The sequence below is a fragment of the Pseudorca crassidens genome, chromosome 14 (assembly GCF_039906515.1).
Source record: "Pseudorca crassidens isolate mPseCra1 chromosome 14, mPseCra1.hap1, whole genome shotgun sequence".
Lineage (NCBI taxonomy): Eukaryota > Metazoa > Chordata > Mammalia > Artiodactyla > Delphinidae > Pseudorca > Pseudorca crassidens.
Window position 1 is genome coordinate 61,150,689 of NC_090309.1, and position 26,267 is coordinate 61,176,955.

At 34.4% G+C, this 26,267-nt stretch overlaps 1 protein-coding gene across 2 annotated transcripts in view; it reads left to right on the forward strand.

Moving 5' to 3' along the window:
• The window catches only part of SOS1 (SOS Ras/Rac guanine nucleotide exchange factor 1), a 147,543-nt gene that overhangs the window by 80,832 nt on the left and 40,444 nt on the right, over window positions 1-26,267 (forward strand). For both annotated transcript variants that reach the window (XM_067703201.1, XM_067703202.1), the window contains exons 6-8: window positions 2,277-2,420; window positions 10,454-10,564; window positions 10,639-10,737. In XM_067703201.1, the coding sequence (XP_067559302.1) occupies window positions 2,277-2,420; window positions 10,454-10,564; window positions 10,639-10,737 (354 nt within the window). The remainder of the gene's footprint in view (window positions 1-2,276; window positions 2,421-10,453; window positions 10,565-10,638; window positions 10,738-26,267) is intronic.

Sequence of the window (26,267 nt, forward strand, 5' to 3'; positions counted from 1 at the left end):
ATTCACAGACTCTTCCATGTACTCCAAAGAATAAAACGTCTTGTTTAGGTGGAAGGTTTCTATGTTTAATTTGACTCATTTGTATCATTGAACCAACACTTCATCAGGGCTGCCTATATTTTTGATGCCATACTTGGCAATGGGGATTCAAAGATGAATAAAAAACCGTTCTTCTGTCAAGTTTAGTCCAGTCAAGACAGAAATGTAAACTTTAAATTAAGTTGCAATACAATGTGGTAATTACCATAAACAGAAGTATGACAACAGTATTTTGGGGAGCACAAAGGAAGGTGCCAATAACTGAAAATTAGAGAAGGGACTGCTGATCTTATAGTAGTAATTAGACCAACCTTATTGGGTCCTGGAGAAATGCTAAATGGGAACAGTTGAGATTGTCTAAGGGAGTTGCAGTCTAGTAATTTCTAGAACTGTAGCTACATAGTCACAGGTGACTGATGGAGAAGTGGTGCTCACAACAGAGGCTGAGACTGGTATTCACTCACTGTTATGGCAATGAGCAGACATTAAAAAATAAAGGAGTGGATTTTGAGTCACACAAATCTGTAAATATAGTAAAAAAACATTGAATTGTTCACTTTAGGATGAATTGCATGGTATGTAAATTATATTTTAATAAAGTTGTTTAAAAACAAAGTGGTAAAGAATAGGCAAAGATTTCTTAGGACACAAAAATCAAGAACCATAAAATTAAAAATTAATGAAATAGACTTCATTAAAATGAAAAAAACTTTTGCTCTTTGAAAAGCATTGTCAGAAAAATTAAAATGTAAGCCACAGATTGTAGGAACCTGTTTGAATTACATATATCTAACAAAGGGTTTGTATTCAGAATATATAAAGAACTTTTGCAGTTCTCAATAATAAGAAAAACAGCCTGATATTTTAGGTGGGCAAAAAATTTGAACACTTTATAAAAGAAGGTATGCCAGTGACCAAAAAGCACATCAAAAGATGCTCAACATTAATAGTCATAAGGAAAATGCAAATTAAGACCATAATGAGACACTACTACACACTCATTAGAAAAGCTAAAATTAAAAAGACTGACAATACTGAATGTTGAAAAGCATGTGGAGCAACTGCTTTTGGGAATGTAAAATTCCCACATTGCTTCTGAGAATGTAATCTGGTATAAATATTTAGGAAAAGAATTTGGTAATTTCATATAATATTAACCATAAGGTAGCCATACAACCTAGCAATTCCACTACAAAATCACAGTTGGGTAAAACATCCCTTCAAAGTTCAAAATAGACCAGTGGATTTTAATGTGCAAAATTTATATAGTTTCAGATTCTACGTTGCAACTAACCTTTAAGAAGCTACCATTTATTGACTTGTATAATACCATAAAAAGATATTCACTCCATATATATGAGATTTCCAGAATAGGCAAATCCATAGAGATAGAAAGTGGATTAGTAGTTGCCAGAGACTGGGGATGGGTGTGTCGGGGAAGAATGGAGAGGGCTACTACTGGATACAGCCTTTCTTTTTGAGGTGATGAAGATGTTCTAGAATTTGATGGTAGTGACGATTGAACAGGCTGTGAATATGTGAAAGTACACTTTAAAAGGGTGGATTTTATGGTACGTGACATATCTCAGTGAAGAAACTATGCAGAAAAAGAAAAGGGTATCCACAGTTATTTGAATAGACTCCTCCATTTTCCAACTACATGTCTTTGTAAAGCTAGATTTTCTTCATATGCTTTAACCAAAGCAACATATCACAACAGATTGAATGCAGAAATATACATGAAAAGCCAGCTATCTTCTATTAAACTAGGTGTTAGAGATTTGCAAAAATGTAAAACAGTGCCATTCTCCTCACTAAGATTTTTAGTTGTTCTAGAAAAATATAGTTACTTTTCATAAAAGAACTCTTTATTGTTATTTTTAAATGAATTAAATGTTTTATAATTTTCTTGGTTTTAATTTCTAATATAGTAAATGTTGATAGTAAATAATTTCTAATATAGTAAGCAAAAGCTCTTTGGAGTTTTCAGTAATTTTTAAGAGTGTGAAGGAGTCCTGAGAACCAAAAGTTTGAGAACCAGTGACCTAGAGAAATGTTTTTTGCAAACTGTACTTCATTGCCAAAGGAATTCTTTGTCTTTTACTTATATTTGTAAGTTGTTAAAATTTCTCACTGTATCTGCCATGTTAAATTTCATGATTATAAAATGACTTACTGGCTCAAAATTTGTTTTATTATACCACTTAACTGAATTCATGTGTTTTTCATCCCAACAGGATGTAGAAAATATATTTAGCCGTATAGTGGATATACATGAACTTAGTGTAAAGTTACTGGGCCATATAGAAGATACTGTAGAAATGACAGATGAAGGCAGTCCCCATCCATTAGTAGGAAGTTGCTTTGAAGACTTAGCAGAGGTAAGTAATTATACACCAAAAAAGTCTGCATCTAGAAGGCCCGACATTTGAATTAAAATTGGAATCTGAATTCTTGTTTCCAGCTAACATATACATTAACTGCTGACTACTCAACTATATTGCCTCTTCCTCAAAGGGTCATTGTCAGCATTTGTTTCCATTATCTCACGAAACTTAGAAAAAGTAGTTTCTCATCATTATAAAAAACAGATCCCACAGCTGACACTTAATTGGCTATCTTATCAATGAAGAGGCCACAGAACTAGGACCTGAGGTCAAACTACTTGTGTTCCAGTCTAAAATCTGCTACTTAGTAGTTGTATGTGTCCGTGGGCAATTTACTTCACATCTCTAAACCTCTCTAGCTATATTTGTAAAAGAAAGATAATAACAGGACTCAGGATTTTTTGAAAGTTAAATAACTTTCCTGAAATATTTAGCTAACCAGCTTCATACAGCTACTTAATATATGGTAACTGTGCATAATTATTTAGAATAGGAGGGATAAAGTGAATAGGGAAATCAAGTCCAGGACCTAGATGATTCAGATATCATAGGGGGAGAAAAATGATAACCTTCTCCTTGATATGTCAAGTGCTAAAATACTGAGTTAGCCCTTACAAGTTAGCATTGATAGTCATTCTGAAATTTCTAGCTCTTTGTTCTCATTTCGAAATCAACTATATCTTTTTTTTTTTTTTGCGGTACGCGGGCCTCTCACTGTTGTGGCCTCTTCTGTTGCGGAGCACAGGCTCCGGACGCGCAGGCTTAGCGGCCATGGCTCACAGGCCCAGCCGCTCTGCGGCATGTGGGATCTTCCCGGACCGGGACACGAACCCGTGTACCCTGCATCGGCAGGCGGACTCTCAACCACTGCGCCACCAGGGGAGCCCTGAATATTTTTTTTATAAATTTGTTTATCTTATTTATTTTTGGCTGCTTCGGGTCTTCATTGCTGTGCACAGGCTTTCCTCTAGTTGCGGAGAGCGGGAGCTACTCTTCATTGCGTTGCACAGGCTTCTCATTGTGGTGGCTTCTCTTGTTGCAGAGCCAGGCTCTAGGTGCGTGGGCTTCAGTAGTTGTGGCACACAGGCTCAGTAGTTGTGGCTTGCAGGCTCTAGAGCACAGGCTCAGTAGTTGTGGTGCACAGGCTTAGTTGTTCTGCAGCATGTAGGATATTCCCGGACCAGGGCTCGAACCCGTGTCTCCTGCATTGGCAGGCAGATTCTTAACTGCTGTGCTCCCAGGGAGGCCCAAGCTACTGAATATTTTAAAAACCAAACTGTTTTTTTTTTTAATTTAAAAGGGAAGGTAAACTAAACTTCTCAGCACATAAAATGGGCTTGTATTCAGAAGATAAGAAAAACTAAACAACTGTAAACTCTCTTTAAAATTTAGAAAAATTTATAGATAATAACAAACTTTATTTGATTTTAAAACATTTAGGAAAATCACCAAAAGAATAGAAATACTACCTATATCTTACAATGTACAAGAACTGTAGGAACACTTTTTAATCTTTTCCACTGATAATAGGAAAGAATAATGAAGTAAAGAAAAAGTAAAGTAACCTCATTTAAAATGGCATAGTACAGTTGGCCTTCTGTATCACCAGATGTGGAACCCACAGATACAGAGGGCTGACTGTAATATGATACAAATAAATCCAACTACATTATACTACTATGTTAGTAACTCAGTATATGTAAACTGATGAAACTCGCCTATTTAAAGAAAGTACTTATTTTTTATTTTTAAAAGTCCATTTCTTGCAGCTTGTAGAGACACACCCAAAACAGAACCACAGAAATATTTAAAATAAAGGGATTGGGCTTCCCTGGTGGCGCAGTGGTTGAGAGTCCGCCTGCCAATGCAGAGGATACGGGTTCGTGCCCTGGTTCAGGAAGATCCCACATCCCATGGAGCGGCTATGCCCATGAGCCATGGCCACTGAGCCTGCGCGTCTGGAGCCTGTGCTCTGCAACGGGAGAGGCCACAACGGTGAGAGGCCCGCATACTGCAAAAAATAAAATAAAATAAAGTAAAGGGATTGAAAAGTCAACATATGAAAACAAATAAAGGGAAGCTAGTATATAAATATCAATTGATATAATTAGGAAAAGTAAGCTTGGTGGGGAGGACATTAGAGAGGAACACTACCTAAATAGGAAAAGGGACAACGTCATGAAGATACAACAATCATGAATGTATGTGTACCTGATTATAAAGCCTCAAAATATAAGAAATAGAAACTGACAATTACGAGAAATGGAAAAAAATTTACTATCATGATAGGAAATTGTAGCACATCTCTATCACAAACAGAAAAAAGATTAAGGCTATAGAAGTTAAAATAAGAAAATGAACAGGTTTGATTATGTATATATGGATGATTCTAGATTCATTTCAAGATACCAATTATATTTACAAAAAGTGGTTACAGTATTAGATAAAAAAGGAAGTCTCAAATATTACATAATAGCATATAAACCATCTTTTCTGACTATGAAATTAAATTAGAAATCACAATAAAAAGTTATTAAAATACTAGGAAGTCTTAAAAATGAATTTCTAAATATCTCATGGATTAAAGAGGCAGTGACAATGAAAATTACAAAATACTTGAAATTGAGCAAAAGTGAAAGTACTATATACAAAACCCTGTAAGATGCAACTAAAGCAATGCATAAAGAAAAACTTACAGTTTTAGACATATATTTTAAAAAGTAGATATAACTAAAAATAAATGAGTAAAGGTTTCAATCCAAGAAACAGGAAAGATAATGTAAATTTGAGAGTTGATAATAATAGAAACAACATAAAGGAAGTAATAGAAGAACAGAATTAATGAACTAGAAAGCACACAACAGATAGAACAAAACCTCTAATAATGTTGATCAAGGGAGAAAAAAGGAAAAGCATAAATATTGAGAAGAAAAAGTTATAACTAACTACAGATTGCAACTTCTAAAATCATTCAGGAATGCTGAGATCCATTTGAAAATTTTTGAGAACTGGGATGGAGTGGTTAACTTTTTAAAAAATATAAAATAGGAAAATTGACTTAAGAAATAGATATCCTAAAAAAAAAATAGATATCCTAATTAACTTAAAAACCATTAAAAATTGAATAATCAAATCTATGTGTCAACAAATGACATGAGGCATACACTAAGTATTAGGAGTTTTACCAGTCTTCAAGAAACAGTTAACCTTACTCTTTTGAAAGTTGTCCGCTGCTCCATTCAGTTTAGAAATAGTACCATAAGGTATTCAGAAGTAAACCCAATAAACATATGCAAGATTTTTGTTAAGAAAACCACAAAATAGATTCATAAGGAAGATAAAAAATAGGGACACAAAGGGCAACTCAATTTTTTAGGATTATATATCAATACATATATTATCAAAACTGGATAAGAGTAATACAAGAAAGAAATATGAACCACTCTCACATACTGACACAACTGGCAAAGAAAAGTAATCAGTTTACAATTAAATAAAAACTGTGGCCAGTATGGTATATCTTAGGAAGTTTACTCTTAAGTGGTTTGAAATTTTTTAAAAGTTAATGTAATATTTCACATTAACATTAAAATCTCAACAAATAAGAAAAAGCATAGAAAAACATTCATTCAGGAATTTCTTTAAAATGTTGAGCAAAGTAGGAATAGAAGGGACCTTTCTTAATCTAATAAAGGATATCTATCAAAAACCTATAAAAGATATATTTAATGACTAAGCTGTAGGAGAATGCCACTCACTACTTCTTTTCAGCACTCTAATAGAGATACTAGCCAAAAGACAGAAGAAGAATAGAAAAGACAAAATTGTCCTATTTGTAGTCAACATAATTGTCTACACAGCAAATCCAAGAAAATATATATAGTGTTGTAACTATTAGGCAAGTTCAGTATAGTTGCTAGATAAAAGACCAACATAAAAATTGCTAGCATTACTATACTCAGTTCCAACCAAGTGAATGTATAATATTAAAGGAAAAAGGCTCCATTCTCTATAGTAACAAAACTATAAGGTATTCAGAAATAAACCCAATAAACATATATATGCAAGACTTGTTAAGAAAATCATAAAATAATGATATTCATAAGGAAAATCTGAAGAAATGGAAATACCATGTTCATGGAAAGACTCAATATTGTATTGATGCAGTTGTCCCCGAATAATCTATAAATCAGCAAGCTGATCGTAAAATTCATGTGGAAGAATGAAGGGACAAAAATAACAATTTTGAGGAAGAACAAGTTGAGGGGACTTGTCCTATCAGATTTTAAGATTGATTACAAAGCCACAGTAAATACGATTTATTACAAAGCCACATTATTAGTTGTAAATATAGACAATTAGTGGAACAGAATAGAGCACCCTGAAAAAGAATACACATACACATGATATGTGACCGAGATTACATTTTAATCAGTAGAGAAATAACAAACTAATTAATAAATGATGCTGGGTCAAAACTGGTTTTCCATGTGGAAAGAAAATATTCCTTCCTTAGCTCACATCATACAGGAAAAACTCTCAGTAGTTTAAATAAAATCTAAAAATGAAAAGCAAAACTTTAGAAGTTCAGAAGAAAATACAGGAGAACATATTTATCACTTTGAAGTAGGAAGGGTTTCTTAACACATAGAAAGTACAAACCATAAAAGAAGAGATTAAAATTTTTAAACTTTTGTTCACACACAAAAAACCATAAAGTTACGAGAAGCACAAAAGAATGAAATTGAACTCCTTACCTCACACCATATATAAACATAAGTTCAAAATGGATCAGAGACTTAATATAAGAACTAAAATTATCAAACTCTTAGGAAAAGCATGGCTAAGTCTTCATGACCTTGACTTTGCAAAGGATTCTTAAATATTACACCAAAAGCATGAGTGAGAAAAGAAAAAAAATACATAATTTAGACTTAAAATGTAAAACTTTCGTGCTTCAAAGAGTACCATCAAAAGTGAAAGGACAGCACACAGAATGGGAGAAGATATTTGCAAATCATATGTCTGATAATATCTGATATATTCAGTGTATATAAAGAACTCTTACAAAAAAGACAAACAACTCAGTTTTTAAATGGTCAAAGGATTTGAATAGGAATTTCTCCAAAGAATATATAAAAATGGCCAACAAGCACATGAAAAGATGTTTAGCATCATTAGTCATAAGTAAAATGCAAATCAAAACCATTATGAAATACCACTTCACACTCACTAAGACGGCTAGAATTAAATTTTTAAAATGAAAGGAAAATACCAAGTGTTGGAGAGGATGTGGAGAAATTAGAACCTTCAAACTTTGCTGGTGGGAATGTAAATAAAATGGTACAATTGCTATGGAAAACAGTTCTTCAAAAAATTAAAGAATTACTGTATGATCCAGCAATTCCAAAAGGTTGCATACTGTGTAATTCCTTTTATATGACTTTCTTGAAATGAAAAAACTATTGAGGTGCAGAATAGATCAGTGATTGCTGGGGGCTAAAGAGGCTATGATGGGAAGGAGGAAGGTGTGGCTATAAAAGGGTGGCAACAAGAGCCATCCTTGTGGTGATGGAAATATTTTATACTTTACTACATCAATGTCAATGGCCAGGTTGTGATATTGCACTATATTGTACTATTCTAAGAGGTTACCACTGGGGAAAACTGGGTAGTGTGCAGACAGACAGAATCTTTCCGTATTATTTCTTACAACTACATGTGAATCTAAATTATCTCAGAGTAAAAAATTTACCTAAAAAAAGATATATTTATACAGTGGAATATTATACAGAGTTTGAAATAAATGAACTGTAAGGAACTATATGAATCATATTGGATAAATCATTAAAACAACTGAATATAAAAACCAAATTGCGGAAGAATTTATTGTTACTATGTACATTACAATATTTATATAAAATTTGAAAACATTGCCTTGTTTCTTGATACATATGTAATTATGATATAAAAATATACTTGGAAATAATCAAATTCAGGATAGTGATTTCCTCTGGGGATTAGCAGGAGAGGAAATTACCTTCTGAAAGGGAGCTCAGGAGGATCAATTACATCTCTACTGTTTTATTTCTTTAAAAAAAAAAAACATGAAGTGTTATAAAATGTTGAGCTCTTTTTGAGCTAGATGGTGAATATGGTTGTTAAACTGTTTTCTGTACTTTTCTGTATGTTTAGAATAGTCTATATTTTTAACTGTTAATACACAGTTGTGTGTATCAATAATTAAATTTTTAAATGAATCTTATAAGTATTGCATTTAACCAGTAAACTGATCATAATATCATCTATTAATTTATACGAGGATGCTTAGAAGTGCTTGCCATTCTATAAATTTATCCTCAAGAATAAAACTATGTGATAAGAGCTTGGATTTCCAGTTAGTTGTCAATTTTTTTCTCTCTTGAAATTAGCTATTTTAGAATGATAATACTAGATACCATTTATTCACCGCTAAATATGTGCATACGCTATTGCAAGCACTTTGTGTGTATCTCATTTAATTCCTAAAACAACTCCTTGAAGTAGATATCATCTACATTTTCCAATGAGGAAGCTTGGCTTAGAGAGAGTAAATGTTGATAGTTTGTCAGAGGTCACACAGCTAGTAAGTAGTACAATAAGAAGTGGAACCTGAGTCTCTCTGATGCTAGAGTCATGCTTTTAAGCCACTACACTGTCTGTATAGTCTTTAATTTATATGTGTAATTGTCATAAAAATTCTATAATAAATTAGAGTTTATTGAAAGGGGAGGAGGACAAACATTATCTGCTCTATATAAGTTCATGAATTCAAGAGACCCAAGATAAAAGCATCCAATCACATTTTTATTCCTCTCTCCCATCCAGTCTATTCATAACCTGACTCCCTCCTGCTGTTATTGTTGAAAACCTACTATCCATTCCTGTAAGATCTGCAATGGACTGCAATTTCCATTGTTATATTATTACAGAAATTTTCAGTTGAGAAGACAGTTGAAGGAATTGAAATGGCTCAAGGAATTTAGGATGACTTGGAACTTTATATCCCATATTGCATTTCACAGAGAACAGAACTGGGGTCTTCTGATTTCTGATCTTGTGTTGTTATTATTGAATCTTTCTTAAAGAAAACAGTCTGAGAAACAACATAAAGGGTAATTTAAAAATAAACATTTGTTCTGTCATTCACTCCTAACTTCATTCTTCTGCAGTCCTCCACTAGATGTCCTCTTCCTCTTTCTAGAATTACCCTTCATAGAAATGAGCTCTTGCTAGAATCTATAACACCATCTTCATAATAGTTAGGGCTTTTTGGCTTTTTATTTTTACCTGGAATAGAGCACAGGATGGCGGAGAGTAGAAATCCTACCTCCTGATAAAATCACAGTAACTACTCTTTTTTTCCTCAGGAATCAGCAAAACCAGTAGATTCTAACCTTTAGAATTGTTTAGTTTATTAATCATTGGTGATGATAAAATTTTTGGGCAATTTGGATTAAATTTTTATTTAATTGTTTTGTGAAAAATGTGCCAATGAATTTTAGATGATATAAACAATTACCTCTGGCTTGCAGAATGTGTAAGTAAGTCTATGAACAAGAAATAACCGTGAGAAAATAAATGTCTGGCACCAATATTCTAAATGTTTATACTTTACCTGGTTGTGGATATCTATATTCTTTATTATTCAGGCTACACTTAGTTTTCCAGATCTAAAAATCCCCCCATTCTTTTGACTATGTTTGTTGATAATACTCTACTAGAACCCTTTCATGAGAGGTGTCATAACATATAAGAATCCCATTACTCATCAGAAAGAATTGATTTACTTTCTTAATTGAGAATATTAGGTTTATTCTGTTAAAATTAATAGCAATGTAATTTTGTTTAGAGGCTTTAAAAGAAATATATAATTGTGCAGGCATAGGTGTGCCCATAATTTAATCTTTTTGTGTTTATGGTGGTAGGTCATTTATACTTTACCTTGGAGAAAGATTATTTATGTTTTGCCTTCTTTATTTTCTAAGGAACTGGCATTTGATCCATATGAATCATATGCTCGAGATATTTTACGACCTGGTTTTCATGATCGTTTCCTTAGTCAGTTATCAAAGCCTGGAGCGGCACTCTATTTGCAGGTATAGTAGTTTTTAGATCAAGATATATGATGTCTGAAAAGTAAACTTAAAAATTAAATCACTTTGTTTTCTAGTCAATAGGCGAAGGTTTCAAAGAAGCTGTTCAGTATGTTTTACCCAGGCTACTTCTAGCCCCTGTTTACCACTGTCTACATTACTTTGAACTTCTGAAGGTAAGAAAACTTTCTTCTACTTATAAAATATTCAAGTGTGTTACAGTTTTTTACCAGTTCATTTGTGTGTGAATCATTATGTGAGCGCTCATGAACATGTCTGTATCTATTTTCTTTTTCTAGTTAAGAAGCAAATGTAAATGAATCTACAGAAGAGTGGCATATTTTCTCCAGTTTCAATAGGGAATTTTAAAGCAATCATCAGATACTTTTATCTTGTGCCCTTACTTTTTGTTTACATGGTCGAATGTTTGGAAACAACCTTGTATTTATGCATCCAAGTCTCCGTTTTGGGACCTCAGCAGATTCAGATTCCTTAGATAAGGAACCAGTGTGGGGATAATGCCAAAGTAATGGAGAAGATTAATCACCTAATTTTCGTAGCTTAAGTTTGCAACTGTGTCTGTAGAACTGCTTACTATTACTCTAGAAGCAGTGAACTATAGTAATCCTAGTAAAAAATTCCCATTTGATTAAAATACTCAATTTAAAAAGCACCAAAAAGAAAAGGTTGTGCTTTTTTCCTTCTTTTCCTATTATGCACTGAAATTAACTAGGGAAAAGGGAACCTTAGTCTGTATAAATTATAATTCAGTAGTGTAGCTCCAGGTGATATAAATATCTTATGTATCTAATGATGTCTGCTTTGGATTATGGATAATATGTCCTAAAAAAACATCAAATTTTTTTTCAAAAATTTTAAATAATGAGATAATAAAGATATTCTATTTAATGAACTAACCCCATAAATACAAAATAAGACATGCATTAATACTATTATTATTTCTTTAGTTTTTAAAAGAATGTTTTATTAAAGAAAAATTCTATTATCATGATTTTGTTATGAAGCATGTATTATTAGAAATCAGATTTATAGTTTGTAGGGGTACATGAAGGCTCTCTATAATGAATCAATGAATGAATAGAAAGCCTGAATTTAGTAAACTGGAGGAACTCAGATTCTTACATTTTCCTTCCATTTTCCCAGGTCTCTCTACATTGTAGTAATTTGGAGTTCAGTTAGATTTGTTGAGTAGGAATGTTTGAAGTAGGAAAGGACTAAGGAAGTTAAAGGACTTGATCACCAGGCAGAATTATGGAGCTCTTAGCTCTCTGTTCTGGGCTGCAAACGGAATACCATTTATCGTCTGCGGTAATATAGGATGATTATTTTAAGAGGATAATCAAGAGGAAGCATTTGGTGTGTAAAATCATTCTTTATAAAAATTCATTATGACAAATCATAACCTCAGAATGGGACATTTGCAAACAAGTTTATTATATAGATCCCTTCCTCATAATGGAATCTGTAATAATGAGATTTTTACCTGAGACTACAATGAAATTCTGATGGATTAAAGGCCATATGAAACCTTGAAGCAGTCATTAATTAATAAGTAAGAACAAGAAGCTTTGATGAAGTTTCAGAAGGCTATAAAACCTAACCATCTTAATAGTATAAGAGAAATTAATTATTTACTCCCCCAAGTATAGGCAATTAAATTTTTTAAAATTATAAGTTATGGTAATAAAACTTTTTTAAATTAAATTAATTTATTTATTTTTGGCTGTGTTAGGTCTTCATTGCTGTGCACAGGCTTTCTCTAGTTGTGGCGAGTGGGGGCTACTCTTTGTTGCCGTGTGCAGGCTTCTCATTGCGGTGGCTCCTCTTGTTCAGAGCATGGGTTCTAGGTGCATGGGCTTCAGTAGTTGCAGCACGTGGGCTCAGTAGTTGTGTCTCATGGGCTCTAGAGCACAGGCTCAGTAGTTGTGGCACTCGAGCTTAGTTGCTCCACGGCATGTGGGATCTTCCCAGACCAGGGCTCGAACCCATGTCCCCTGCATTGGCAGGCGGATTCTTAACTACTGCACCACCAGCAAAGTCCCCCAAATTTTTATTTTATAATTGCGTCAATCAGCAATTTAAAAGATTTCTACTGGTAAGCACATGTATTCCTAGTTCATATTACTGCCTAAATTTCATTGCAAAATTAAACAGTATATTGAGCAGGAAACTTTGCCCAATTAATTCTACAAATTGTCATCCCTCCTTTTTATTCTGCATTCCCTCAGCACTAATGTACTGTTTGTGTTTATTATTTTTAATTTGTATTTGTTGGTATGTTGCTTAAATAGTTTTATTGAGCAGTATTTCAAAGTGTATTCTATAGAATGCTAGTCCCATAAGATACTCTAAATCAAAAGTTTGGGGGAAGGAATTCCCTGGCGGTCCAATGGTTAGGACTTCATGCTCTCACTGCCGAGGGCCTGGCTTCAGTCCCTGGCCGGGGAACTAAGATCCCACAAGCCATGCAGTGCAGCCAAAAAGAAAAATATGTTTGGGAGAAATGTTCAGTGGTCAGATACGTTTGGGGAACACTGTATCCTTAATTATACTCCTAGACATTTTCAGTGTACATTAGAATATTAAAGTCTTTGTGAAATTGTGCAATAAAGCAATCTAAAGCAATTAATTCCCAAATTAATTAAACCATGGAACCCTTTGAAACTATAATGTATTTCTGGAGGTTACTTTGGGAACCTATCATAGAATTCCTCCATCAGAAGAACTGAAAGACCTTCTAACACTTAATGGTCTAAGATTTTTTCCAGTAACGTGATTCTCACTAACTCTAAATTTTTTTCCTCTGGATATCGTCATAACTTCAAGTGCCAGTGTGGACTAGGTGATTCTGGACTCAACAGTGATTAAATAAAATCAGCTCAGTGGGAAGCAGCAAAATGCTAAGACGTGAATAACAATTGGAAACTAACCATAATTTATCTATGGTATGGAGTGGCTTTTGAAAGACTAGATAGGACTCTGATTTTTTTTTTCTGACTCTAGCCTGGTAGCCTACTAGCTGAGTAGCCTGTAACAAGTCACCTCACCTTTTGAGCTCTGGTTTTCTTATCTGTGAAATGCTCTTATCTCACTGGGTTTTTCTGTCAACCAAGAGAACGTATGTAAAAGTACTTCATATGCAGTAAAAAATATAAATACTGAGTATTGTCATTACTAGAAAATTTTCTTCTTGTCTTGCAGATATCTTAAACTAACATTTTACTACCTTCATCTTTCACCACTTCCCCACTTCTCCTGCCTGCCCAAATTTGTATTCCATTTCTTTGTTGATCAGCTCAGATCCCTTCACCAGAAGCCTCAGTACCATCTTTGATTCTTCTTAGTCCCTTATTAGCAGAGCATCATGATTTGATTCCAGAAATGATTCTGGAATCCAGTCTATTCTCCCATTCCACTGACACTGCCTTAGTCCAGACCCTTAGTATGTCTCTCCTGGGTTACTGTAGCGGTTTCCTATATGGTCTTTGTGTCTCATGGAACTCCCAGTTTGAAAAGTGCAGTTGGTGCCCTGTGAAGTGGGACACAAAGTCTAAATTCTTTAGCCTCTCTCCAGCCTCATCTCTCAATACTTGATGTTACTTTCCTTATGCTTTAGCAATAAAAAATTTCCGAGCAGCTCTGGATATGTCAAATCTGTTCAGGATTCCATATCTTTCTTTTTTTCTATTTTCCTGGAATTTTGCTTCTATTTCTACCTTCCCATTTCATCTGAAAAATTCCTGCTTGTCAAAGAGTTTGTTCAAATGTTGGTTCTCCATCAAGTTTCCCTTGGTTTCCTAGGCTGATCCTTTGCCTAAGCTCCTTTATTCTCTTCATATCTCTTTATAGAACATGTCCCATTTTTACTGTCTACCTTGTCATTAGACTGTATACTCCATAAAGAATGGAACTGAGCCCTATGTATCTTTGAATTCTCATGCCTCGTAGTGTTTGGCACTTAGACATTCCTAAATGCTTGTTAAAAAATGAATCGCGGGCTTCCCTGGTGGCACAGTGGTTGAGAGTCCGCCTGCCGATGCAGAGGACGTGGGTTCGTGCCCCGGTCTGGGAGGATCCCACATGCCGCGGAGCGGCTGGGCCTGTGAGCCATGGCCGCTGAGCCTGCGCGTCTGGAGCCTGTGCTCCACAACGGGAGAGGTCACAACAGCGAGAGGCCCGCGTAACGCAAAAAAAAAAAAAAAAAAAGAATCGCAAAAGTAAAGTAAGTTTTCCTTACAATTCTTATAAATGTTTTATATTTGTAGGAATAGTTTAACTGTAAATATAATTACATATATGTATATAATTACATATATTTTGCATATATATACATAATATGTATATAATTACATTTACTTTGGAAACTTAGAATGCCTTCAACTTTATAAATTCAGAAAATAAAAGTTTAGTTATTAATAGTATGACTTTAATGCCACTGAAACTGGAAAAAAGAAATACTTCCCCCCCCTTCCCCTGCCCCCCACCAGCAAGTTAGTTTGCAGTCAAGTCTTTGGAACCTTTGATTAATTTTTTTCACATTAAAGTTAATTTTTATGAAGTTAAAAAAAAAACAAAAAAACTTCCTTTGTGTCCTTTTGAAAACCTCATTGTTCCAGTAATTTGATTTTCCTATGTGAAGTTTAATTTGCTTTATTAAACCAATTTAGAGTTGTTTCTTGGGGCTAAGTAAATATGTTGACCAGTATTTTGAAGGTTACCAAATCAGTACATTGTTCAGTTCATCAAAAATGTTAACTTTTTCTTTGTTCTTTAGATATATTATTTTATCCTCTTATGGTATACTCAGACAAATGTTAGAAAAAAATCATCCAGGGTGATTTTGAGCCAATCAGTTCCCTAGAAAATTACCTGTTCTCTTTCCAATATGCTGGGTACATATAACCTAGGGGAAAGTAAGTCTCCCTCAATTTAAAAAATCAGGTTCAAATCTATATTGTTATTTGTGCATTAGTGTGTTAGTTTCAGAGGGCTGCTAGAGCAAAGCACCACAGACTGAGTGGCTTAAAAACAACAGAAATTTATTCTTTCACAGTTCTGGAGACAAAAAGTCCAAAATTAGGGTGTTGGCAGGGCCATACTCTTTATAAAAAAGTCTCTAGGGAAGAACCCTTACTGCCTTTTCTTGGCCTTTGGTGTATCCCAGCAATCCTTGACATCCCTTGGCTTATAAATGCCTTCACTTCAATCTTTGCCTCCATCTTCACATCACTTTCTTCATATCTTCACATTCTTCTCTGTTACCTTTGCATCCAAATCTCTTTCCTTTCTTGTAAAATGCCAAGTCAGTGGATGTAGGACCCACCCTAATCCAATGTGACCTCATCTCAATTTGATTATATCTGCAAAGACCCAATGTTCTTTTCTTTTTTAATTTATTTAATTTATTTTTGGCTGCGTTGGATCTTCGTTGCTGCGCACGGGCTTTCTCCAGTTGCGGCGAGTGGGGGCTACTCTTTGTTGTGGTGCGCGGACTTCTCATTGTGGTGGCTTCTCTTGTTGCGGAGCACGGGCTCTAGGCACATGGGCTTCAGTAGTTGTGGCTCGCGGGCTCAGTAGTCGGGCTCAGTAGTTGTGGCTCGCGGGCTCTAGAGCACAGGCTCAGTAGCTGTGGTGCATGGGCTTAGGTGCTCTGCGGCATGTGGGATCCTCCCGGACCAGGGCTCAAACCCGTGTCCCCTGCATTGGCAGGCAGACTCTTAACCACTGCACCACCAGGGAAACCCAAGACCCAATTTTCAAATAAGATTATGTTCACAGGTACCATGTGTAGAACTTTTGGGGGGAACACAACTCAACCCATTACAGTTAGTTTTTGGTATACTATAAAAATTAAATTCATTTTTGTTTTTCTGATTCTCCAGTGTATATTGGCTTTCTTAAACCCATAAAAATATATTTTTTGCATGGGCCAATTAATCATTTCCTCCTGATCTTAGATTTTAACATTTAATTTCAGTCCAGCAAAAATCTAATGAAAAGCCAACAATTGCAGTATTTTTCAAATAGATGGATTATAAGCAGCTAAAAACTCATGGGAATTCAAAATTACTAACAATCTTCTGAATAAGACTAAATGTACATAACTGAGGTTGGGGTTATCATGTATGCTTTCCCTTAAATGAAAAAATAATAGAAAATTTAACACTTAAAACCTCCATACCTGTCTTAGGTTTCATTGATAATAAAAAGTACAAGATTAGGAAAATAATTGAGAGAAACATGTCCAGGTTTAATTTTAACACATCACAATAACCCTCAGTTTTTAGGTAAGATTATTAAATTAAGAACCAATGGAATAGTAAATATTTTAGTGGATGTTAATTCGTTATAACAGTGCAGTGCTTGTCTTGATCACAAGCTTTACTTTAGAAAATAAGAGACACTAAAGACTTTAATCTGAATGTTCACATGGTTAGACACTTGCTATATGTTAAAATTTAACATTAAATTTTCTAATATTCCTAGATTTTTGTGTACTGACTGACTCGAAGAATAGTCCTTAACATTTCCCCTTAGCATCATAAATATTGCCAAAATTGTAGCCCCAAATGCTTAAGTACAGAACTGTGGGAAAGGGTTACAGATAAGAACTTAGAACTGAATGGTGCAGTGAGTGGGAAACTTAGGCTCAAGAACTGAGAAATGTTAAAAGTAGGAGACATTTTTCCTCCCAGAGTAGTTTTTTTTTTTCAGTATATAAAACAAATGGGAAAAGGCAAACATAAATTGTGCTACATCATTCACTTTAAACACCCACTAATGGCCTTCACATAGTGCACCAGAAACTCTTGTAAAGAAATATGCTCTGCAGACCCCTACTACAGGTATCTTGTATGCATTTGTTAATGGCTTTGGTTTGTTGCTTTTTCAGTTTGGGAGCTGGACAAGTATCAGACATCTTCTACTCTAGATAATGTTTTATCTACTTTTTTCATGTTCTGCATCTGGTTTAATTGCTGTATGCTTCAGACCATTTTTTTATACTGCCCATGAGCTGATGCTTAATACCAGCAATAAGAGGAGATTTAGAAAACATAGCTTCTCTCTGAGTATCATAAAAATAAGTCCAGAAGAGGTCTGTCTAGCTTCCATTCCTTTGAACTAGCTTTCTAAATTTAGAAATTCTTTTCCAGAAACCATGGGCTCAAAGCAGTGAGCTAAGTAGTATCATATCTGACCACAGATGTTGAATGCCTAAAGTTAAACACAGAATAGTATAATTCAGGAGCCATTATAAACGAATAGCTGACTAATATATTACTCCAGCGTTAAAATTTTAAATCAACTAAAGTGCTTTGAGGAACATTCATAGTTTTGGTGATTTTTTTTCTCTGATAAGAAAAGAGAGATGGTTTTGAAAGGTATTTTATTCCATAAATGAGATTATCCTAACATTTTTTTAGGGTTGATTTCCTGTTTAAAGTTTCAAACTCATTTCACCTTTCAGATTTTAACTTGCTTTTACATTACTGCATTTTCTGCCATTTTTCTCTCATTTCCTCTTTCTGGAACTCCAATTACATGTATGTAGAACTACTTTATGTTGTCCCACAGATCTCTGAGACTGTTCATTTTTCTTAAATCTTTGTTCTTCAGAGTGGTAATTTCTATTGATCTGTCAATAGAATTGTTAGTTACTATACTTACTCTAGAATTTCCATTTAGATTTTGTTTTATAGTTTCCAGAGACTCCCTATCTGTCCACTCAGTAAGACCATGTTTTCCTTTGATTTTTTGAATATGATCACAAAAGCTACTTTGAAGTCTTCCTAAACCCCCCATCTGGGCCGCTTGGAGTCAGTTTCTATTAACTGGGTTTTTTCCCTCGAATATGGGTCACATTTTCCCAGTTTTTTTGCTAGTTAACAACTCTGGATTCTGTTATGTTGAGGATTTCTGGGGTTCCCTTTGTGGGTTTTGGTTTTCGTTTTGTTTTGGATTGTTGGGTTTTTATTCTAGTAGTAGACAGTTAACTTTTCTGGACTCAACTGCAAATTTGTCTCTTCTGTGTTGTGCAGCAGCTAATATCTCTGTATCACTTTTTAGGATTTCCATACGCTGCTTTTTTAGCTTGACTCTTTACTGTCTTCCTTACACATGTATGATTTGACAGACTAAATGTTTGGGCAGAGATAGTGTTCAAATTTGGGGGCACAGTATCTGGTTCCCTTACACCTGGAGATTCCCCCTTAATTTCCAGCCACTCTGCCAGCCTCAGACTCTATTCCCTGGCACCTTAAACCAGTAAGTCTTCAGCTTTCTGCTCTCTGAGCTATGTACAGTTGGGGAATAAGCTCAGTTTAAGAAAAGCAGAACCTATCCATTATAGCTCTGTCTTTCAATAGAGATTCCTCTTTGGTCTCTGCCTACTTTTTTTCTAGACTCCCTGGGGTCTTTTCATGCATGCAGAGTTTAGGAGTCAACCAGGCGTTTAGGTAGAGTTTATTCTCAGATTTTGTGTCTCAACCCTTCTGCAATTCATTCACTTCCAGATTTCCCCCTTCAGTTTCCTTTTAAATTCTGCTCTCTTTCATCTCTAGTGTGTGAAGCTCCTCTTCTCCTCTGCTTCTTCCTCACTGTCATCATGGGAGGTTGGAGAAAGCCCTAATCCCACAAGTGTACACTTTCTAGTTGCAGCTTTTCAAGAGCAATAGTATTTCTGGCTTATGCTTTCTTTCAGATTTTTTCCAGTGCCTATAAATATTTTTAATCTCTTGTTTAGATTGAATAATTGTTATCTACAGAGGGTTTTCAAGACTTCTTCACTTCACCACCATTACTGGAAGTTCTTGCATTTTTATAGCTCTTTTTTTTTTTTATTATTTTAGCGGTACTCGGGGCCTCTCACTGCCGCGGCCCCTCCCGTTGCGGAGCACAGGCTCCGGACACACAGGCCCAGGGGCCATGGCCCATGGGCCCAGCCGCTCCGAGGCATGTGGGATCCTCCTGGACCGGGGCACAAACCCGTGTCCACTGCACCACCAGGGAAGCCCTATAGCTCTTCTTCAGTATTTGTTAAGGCTTTGCTGTCTGTAACAATAGGAAGGGGGTACAGTGAAGGGCTGCAACTCATATTCCACAAGTAGGCAAGAGAGCTGCTAATGTTAGAAAATGTATTCTAATAGATTTAAAGATATGAGTAGCTGGATCCTGTTTAAAATACAGTTTGAATATTGGGCATGTTTAAAAATCGGTTGCATTGATTATTTTTTTAATTGCTTTATTTGTTCTTAGATCATCCTTTATCTTTTTCCTCACCTAGATGACATGCTTGAGCTTAAAATATTCCCATACAGAAACAGTACACAAATTTAATCCAATTAGCAGGAACTCTAAAAACGTTTTACAATTATCTAGGATTGTTACAATCTGAAAACATAATAGTGATACTTAGAAACATAGTTCCCTGTTTTACTTTTTTTGCTGTTGTGTTATGACTTCTTCATCAAATAAACATTGTGGTATTCAATTTTTTTCCCCCTTTTTTAGCTGGAAATTCACCAAACTCTCTCCTTTTCTTTAAAAAGCTAAAAATAAATTTGGCCTTACTGTAAAAAAGTGATTCTAAGTCACAATGAAAGGAGCTTGGTAACGTTATTCACCAGAATTTTGGCCTTCCAGTTATAGCGCAGTTTCTTTCTTCTTTTTTTAAGGTGTAAGATCTTTTCTTTCATTAAGTGCTTCTCTATTTTCAAAAGTTTTCAGGGACTTCCCTGGTGGTCCAGTGGTTAAGACTTTGCCTTCCACTGCAGGGGGTGCAGGTTCGATCCCAGTCAGGGAGCTAAGATCCCACATGCCTCGCAGCCAAAAAAACAAAACAAAACAGAAGCAATACTATAACAAATTCAATAAAGACTTTAAAAAATGGTCCATATTTTTAAAAATCTTAAAAAAATAAAAGTTTTCAGAATTTCTAATACTCTAATATTTAACTGGTAATAGATAATAGTAAATAATACTTTTATCATTATCTGTCTCTATCATTGTTTTTTTTCATAAATTTATTTATTTATTATTTTATTTTTGGCTGCATTGGGTCTTCGTTGCCGTGTGTGGGCTTTCTCTATTTGCGGCGAACGGGGGCTACTCTTCATTGCGGTGCACGGGCTTCTCACTGCGGTGGCTACTCTTGTTGCGGAGTACGGGCTCTAGGCGCACGGGCTTCAGTAGTTGTGGCGCGCAGGCTCAGTAGTTGTGGCTTGTGGGATATTCCCAGACCAGGGCTCAAACCCATGTCCCCTGCATTGGCAGGCAGATTCTTAACCACTGCACCACCAGGGAAGCCCCTGTCTCTATCATTCTTTTGATCATATATACTGAAAAACTTTTTCATAGACAGTTTTAATTCCTATTATATATATTTAAATGTTTATATTAATTGCAATTTTCCACCTGTCTGGATAGCAAAGAAAGACAAAAGAGATTAAATCCAATTTAGCAAAATCTTAAAAACTGCCAAATATGGATGAAGTATATGAGTATTCATCATTTTATTCTCTCTAGTTTTAAGTATTTTGTCAATTTTTATAATAAAAATTATAAATACCCATTTTAATTAATTTAAGAAACCCCAAATAAAACTATATAAAATAACTATAAACTTCAGCTAGTATTAAAAAAAATTTTTTTTAATTACAAACTTTAAACTCACTGAATCAACAGTCAGTATTTTTTGTTTTCCCTTCTCTTGGTCAAATATTTTTAAAATTAATATTTGAAATCTCAATAGATAAAGTATGATGCCATTTACTTTTTAAAACCATAAAATCTTGTCATATGATTTCTTTGGTAATTGCACATTTCAGACTAGAAATTGAACTTACCATCAGTCTGATTGCTAAAACCATTAAAAGCCCATTTTAAGAGAGAAGATAGGTACAGTATACAGAAAGTTGAAGAGCAGATATTTAGCTAAAAGAATTAAATTATTACTTTTTTTAAAAAAACAGCTTTATTGAGATATAATTTACATGCCGCAGTGTTCTCTATTAAAATATGCTTTGTTTGTTTGTTTGTTTTCAAATTATTTCCGCTCCCAAGTACCTGTAGGGGAGAAAGTTTTTTCCTCAACCCTCTTAGAGTCTCTGGCTGGGTCTGAAAAGGAAACTGACAAAAATTAACAGGAGAAAAGCATACAGATTTATTTAATGTAAGTTTTATATGACACGGGAACCTTGGTATATTGAGTATTTTAAACTGAAGGAACTTGACAAAACAGAACCAGGGAGGTCACTGACCTTCTCCCTCCCTCCTGCTGTTCTCAAACTCCTTCAACTTAAAATATTCAGTATGCCAAGGTGCCAAATTGGGGAGTAGTGTGTCCTGAACCCTATCACACCCTTCTCCCCCACTCCCGTCCTATCATTTACTCATGAAGTTTATCTAGAAAAGCAGTGACCCCTTTGCTATCAGGTAAGAAACCTGTCACACCCAAGGTTACTTTTAGCAGCATGAAGAAAATCAGGAATTTTGCTGGTCTCAATAGGATTAAAGAGATTCAATGAAGAGAGGGGTATGAAAAAGGAAATGGGGAAATGTAGACTGTTTATTGTCCAACTATCTTTTGAGCTACTCTGCTTCTTTATTGTGTAAACAAACCAAGTTCACTTTCTTGAAAACTCCTTATCTTTCCCAGCAAAAAACTATTCTTTCTGCACTCATTCACTCAGTGAAGTGGTCCTACTATCCATCTGGTTACTCAGAATAGAAACCTGGAAGTCCTCAACTCTTCTCTGTCATTCTCCACATCACATCCACTTCGTCACCAAGTAAGTCCTTTTCATTCGTGAAAAGGATCTTCTTTTGGATTCATCTTCTGTTCATTTCCTCTCAGTACTCTATGAGGGCCATGATCATCTCATCTCCCTTCAGCCTTGCCTTTCCCATCCTCACCCCCCACATTTGCTGTTTCCTAGGCAACCAAACCAAAGCCATTTTTCTAAAATGCAAATTTGATCACATTAGTCATTAGCTTAAAACGCTTAATGGCTCCGCATTGACCCAGGTTAATGTTCAAGTTCCTAATAAGGCTTGCAGCCCTGACTTGGTCCCGGTTGACTTCTCCAACATCTTAACTCCTCACCTCTCCCCACCCCAATCCTTCCCAGCCACCAGGTTCTACTCTTTTGCCAGTTTCTCTCAGCCTTGGTCCTGAATAACTCTTTGATTACACATGCTATTTCTTCTTCCTAATACCTTTTTTGTACCTCTGTTTCCCCATAGCTAAACCATTCTTATCCTTCGAACCTTATAGTCATTTCCTTCTGGAAGCCTGCCTTGCTATCATCTCTCCCTTTATTAAGTCAGGGGCCCTTGCTGTGTATTTCCAGAGTGCCCTGTATTTTCCCCATTATAGCACTTTGTCATTCATCTTCTCTTTTACACTCTAAGCTCTAACAGCAGTGACCAGATTTGGCTTGCTCACTGTCATATTTTCATTACTTATAAATAATGGATGGTTAATTAAATGTTTGTTAAATTAATTCTGATTGGAACTTCACTGGCTTCCCCTGTAGATCTGCCCTTTTGAGTTTCATTCAGCTACTATTAATATTCTAAATAGTTTCTAAAATTGTACAAAAGACCATTTAATTATCTCAATAAAACTTATGACTTTCCTCAAAAACTTAGAGAATTTTGCTTTAATTTCCTAATAGTGAACTGTAAGTCAGGTTATAATTTATATTTTAAGATTTCACTTTTATATTTTCAGCCATTGGCTAATTTAATAAAGATATTGTTTCATTTAAATTACAATTATGGATTATTTATAGTGTTACACTATTTATTTCATGTATTATATACCACCTTGGCAATGGTCATCTCCTTGCTTGTCTTGGGGGGAAAATAAGGGTTAAGTAAAAGAAGATCGAATTCTGTTAATATCATTAACATCACATACTGGTTGAAATTTTATATATTTTAGGAGAATTATCTGCATATATGAAATCACTTTAACTCAAAAAATAACATTTGGGGGAAAGGAAGGAACTAGTTATGAAATTTACTTCATGATTCCTATCTTTGCTTGTGTTCTCACATTTTGTGATGAACTCATATATGTACACAATATTTAAGATAAAGATAAATCTTTAGCTTTATGTTCCAAATCTTAGACAATTATAGTGTATATTTCTTTAAAAAAAATTTTTTTATTGAAGTCAGTTGATTTACAATATTGTGTAACTTTCAGGTGTTCAACACAGCAATTTAGTTATACTATGTTTCTTGATTATATATTTTGTCATCCTTGTGCATTGCAGTTTACCTATTTGAATGGAATAGGTTTTATTTGGTGAATATTTTCTAAACAAGTATTTCAAGTCATTTCAGTTCTTTGGGTAGTATATTGAAAAGGACTGAGAGTTGGAAATCCTGGGTTCTGGTCCTGCCTGCCTCCATCATCAAGTATGGCAGTTCCTTTATTCTATAGTATTTCTTGTTGGAGAAAACTAATTTCTAGAAATAAAAACATATGGATTCAAGTTTGTTTTTAAAGAGACACAAACATTATATGTTTGTGAATTAGTTGAACTTATATACATTGCATCAGGTACAGCACTTTATTTTTTTATGTGTAAACCAATCTTGAGTTTTATTTGTCTCCTATCTTTTTCCAGTTTAAAGCTTCTTAAATTTAATACTATTTATCTCTCAGGGTTTCCTTTGGGCATGCGATATACCATATTGACTACTGCCCCTTCTACTTATTTCGAAAGGACCCCCCCCAAAAAAAACAAAAAATTACTGGTAAAAGTGGCTCCTTTCTTTTGAAAACGTGTATTTTATCATCTCTGTAGATCGTATGATTTACCATTGTGCTTTAGAATATGATGCTCTGGGTAAGTTTAAATACATTCTCATATACGGCAATGTAATATCACGACTTGATAATTTTTTAAACTATTTAGTAAACAGCATTTGTAAAATTAAATTGTTGCTGTTACATAGTGTTATTAAATAGGCACCCATGAAAAGCATGGTATTGAATATCACTTTGGTAACAAGAGGATGCTGCTTTGTGGAGTCTCATTTACATACTAATTGCCATTGCTTTGTTTCTGTAGCAACAATAAGCCACCCCTTTGATGGTGGTTAGCTTGAATTATTCTGCACCAATGCCCTGTTTAAATCAGCTATGTTAAGTAAAAGAAGCAAAGAATGCTTATAAGGAAGGTCATTTATTACATTGAAATTTGTTTTAGATGCTTGACTAATGCTGTGAAGGTAAATATTACATTTAAAAATTATTTCATCAGTAAAGTTTTATGGTTTTTAAAACAGACTTTGGGTTTGTGCTTTTAAAATATATTAAAAATATTTTTGAGATACCAGTATATTCTGTATGTGAAATGCTATAGTTAATGATAGATAAATGACCCAGAAACTTGAAACATCTTTAGAATAGAAAATCAAATGCATGTCTAAATGGATTTGTTACTTTCAGAGTTCTTTTTATGTGTTAGAATTGTGTTTTGTATGACTTTAGGTATGTTTGCCTGAATTAATAATATTAAAAATATCAAAGGATAGAATGTAAAGGACTCAATAATATTCTGTTGTTAGTGTCAACTCTTTTTTTTTTTGCTTTGTATCATATTGACTTAAATATTGAGTGATTAAATTCTGAAACAACTCAGTGAAGTAGTTTACTCTTTAGTGGTACTTTTATTAAACCATCTAGAATTTTGCCCTTTCTTACTGAATATTGCTTTCAGTGTTAGATTGTCTGCTGCCTTTGAAGCCTAAGCTTGATAAAGTTTATGGTAATATTTTATTTGTCTCCAAAAATTCTGCCATATGAGAGGTAAATAGTTTAGAATCATAGAGATGGAAGATACTTTTAGAGATTACCCAGAGTCCAGCCTTCAGCCTACCATTAACATCCATTAACTGAAAACCTAGTTTCTTTCTTTATGAACACTTGGCCATTGGCTTTCTTTAATCTGGCTGGCCATGGTGAAGAGAAATACTATGAGTAAAAGGTATTTGCATACTTTTTGTAAGGTAGCTGTTTTTAAGTCTCTTATCCTTTAGCAACTGTCTCCCTCCCCCAACCCTTTTTTGTTGGAAATTATGTGAATAGATTTTTGTTTTATTTAATACAAATGAGACTGAATATTTTTCTAAAGAGTACAGATTATGCCTCAGTGAGTTTTAAATAATGGATAGAAGAAATCTGAATAATAAAACCTGATTGTTAAATAGATATTACAATATATTTATTACTTCTGGAATATTTGAGCATTAAGATATTTTAAGCAAATTATTTTTATAAAAATTGTCTGGAGCATTGAGTAAGAATATGTTTACTTTTCATTCATCAGTACACACATGTGTGTGCGTGTATGTGTGTGCGTGTGTGTGTATAACCTGTATCAGTTGAAGCAAAAAAGGAATTTATCATTACTCTTTAAGAGATACCTCTCCAAGAACAAAGTTCTTAAAGTACTAATGGATAATGAAGCTCTTTGAAAAGTAAACCTTTGTAAATTACTATTTTTTATGGTTTTATTTCTCAAGTCTTTTTCCTTTATGACCGAGAGTAAGTGTTCTTAAATGTTGCATGAAAGCTCTATTAATAAACGTCATTTCTTAACTTTTCCTTTTTGGTGGCCACAAAGAGATTTATAAGGTTACTGAATTATTGTCACTTACTGTCACT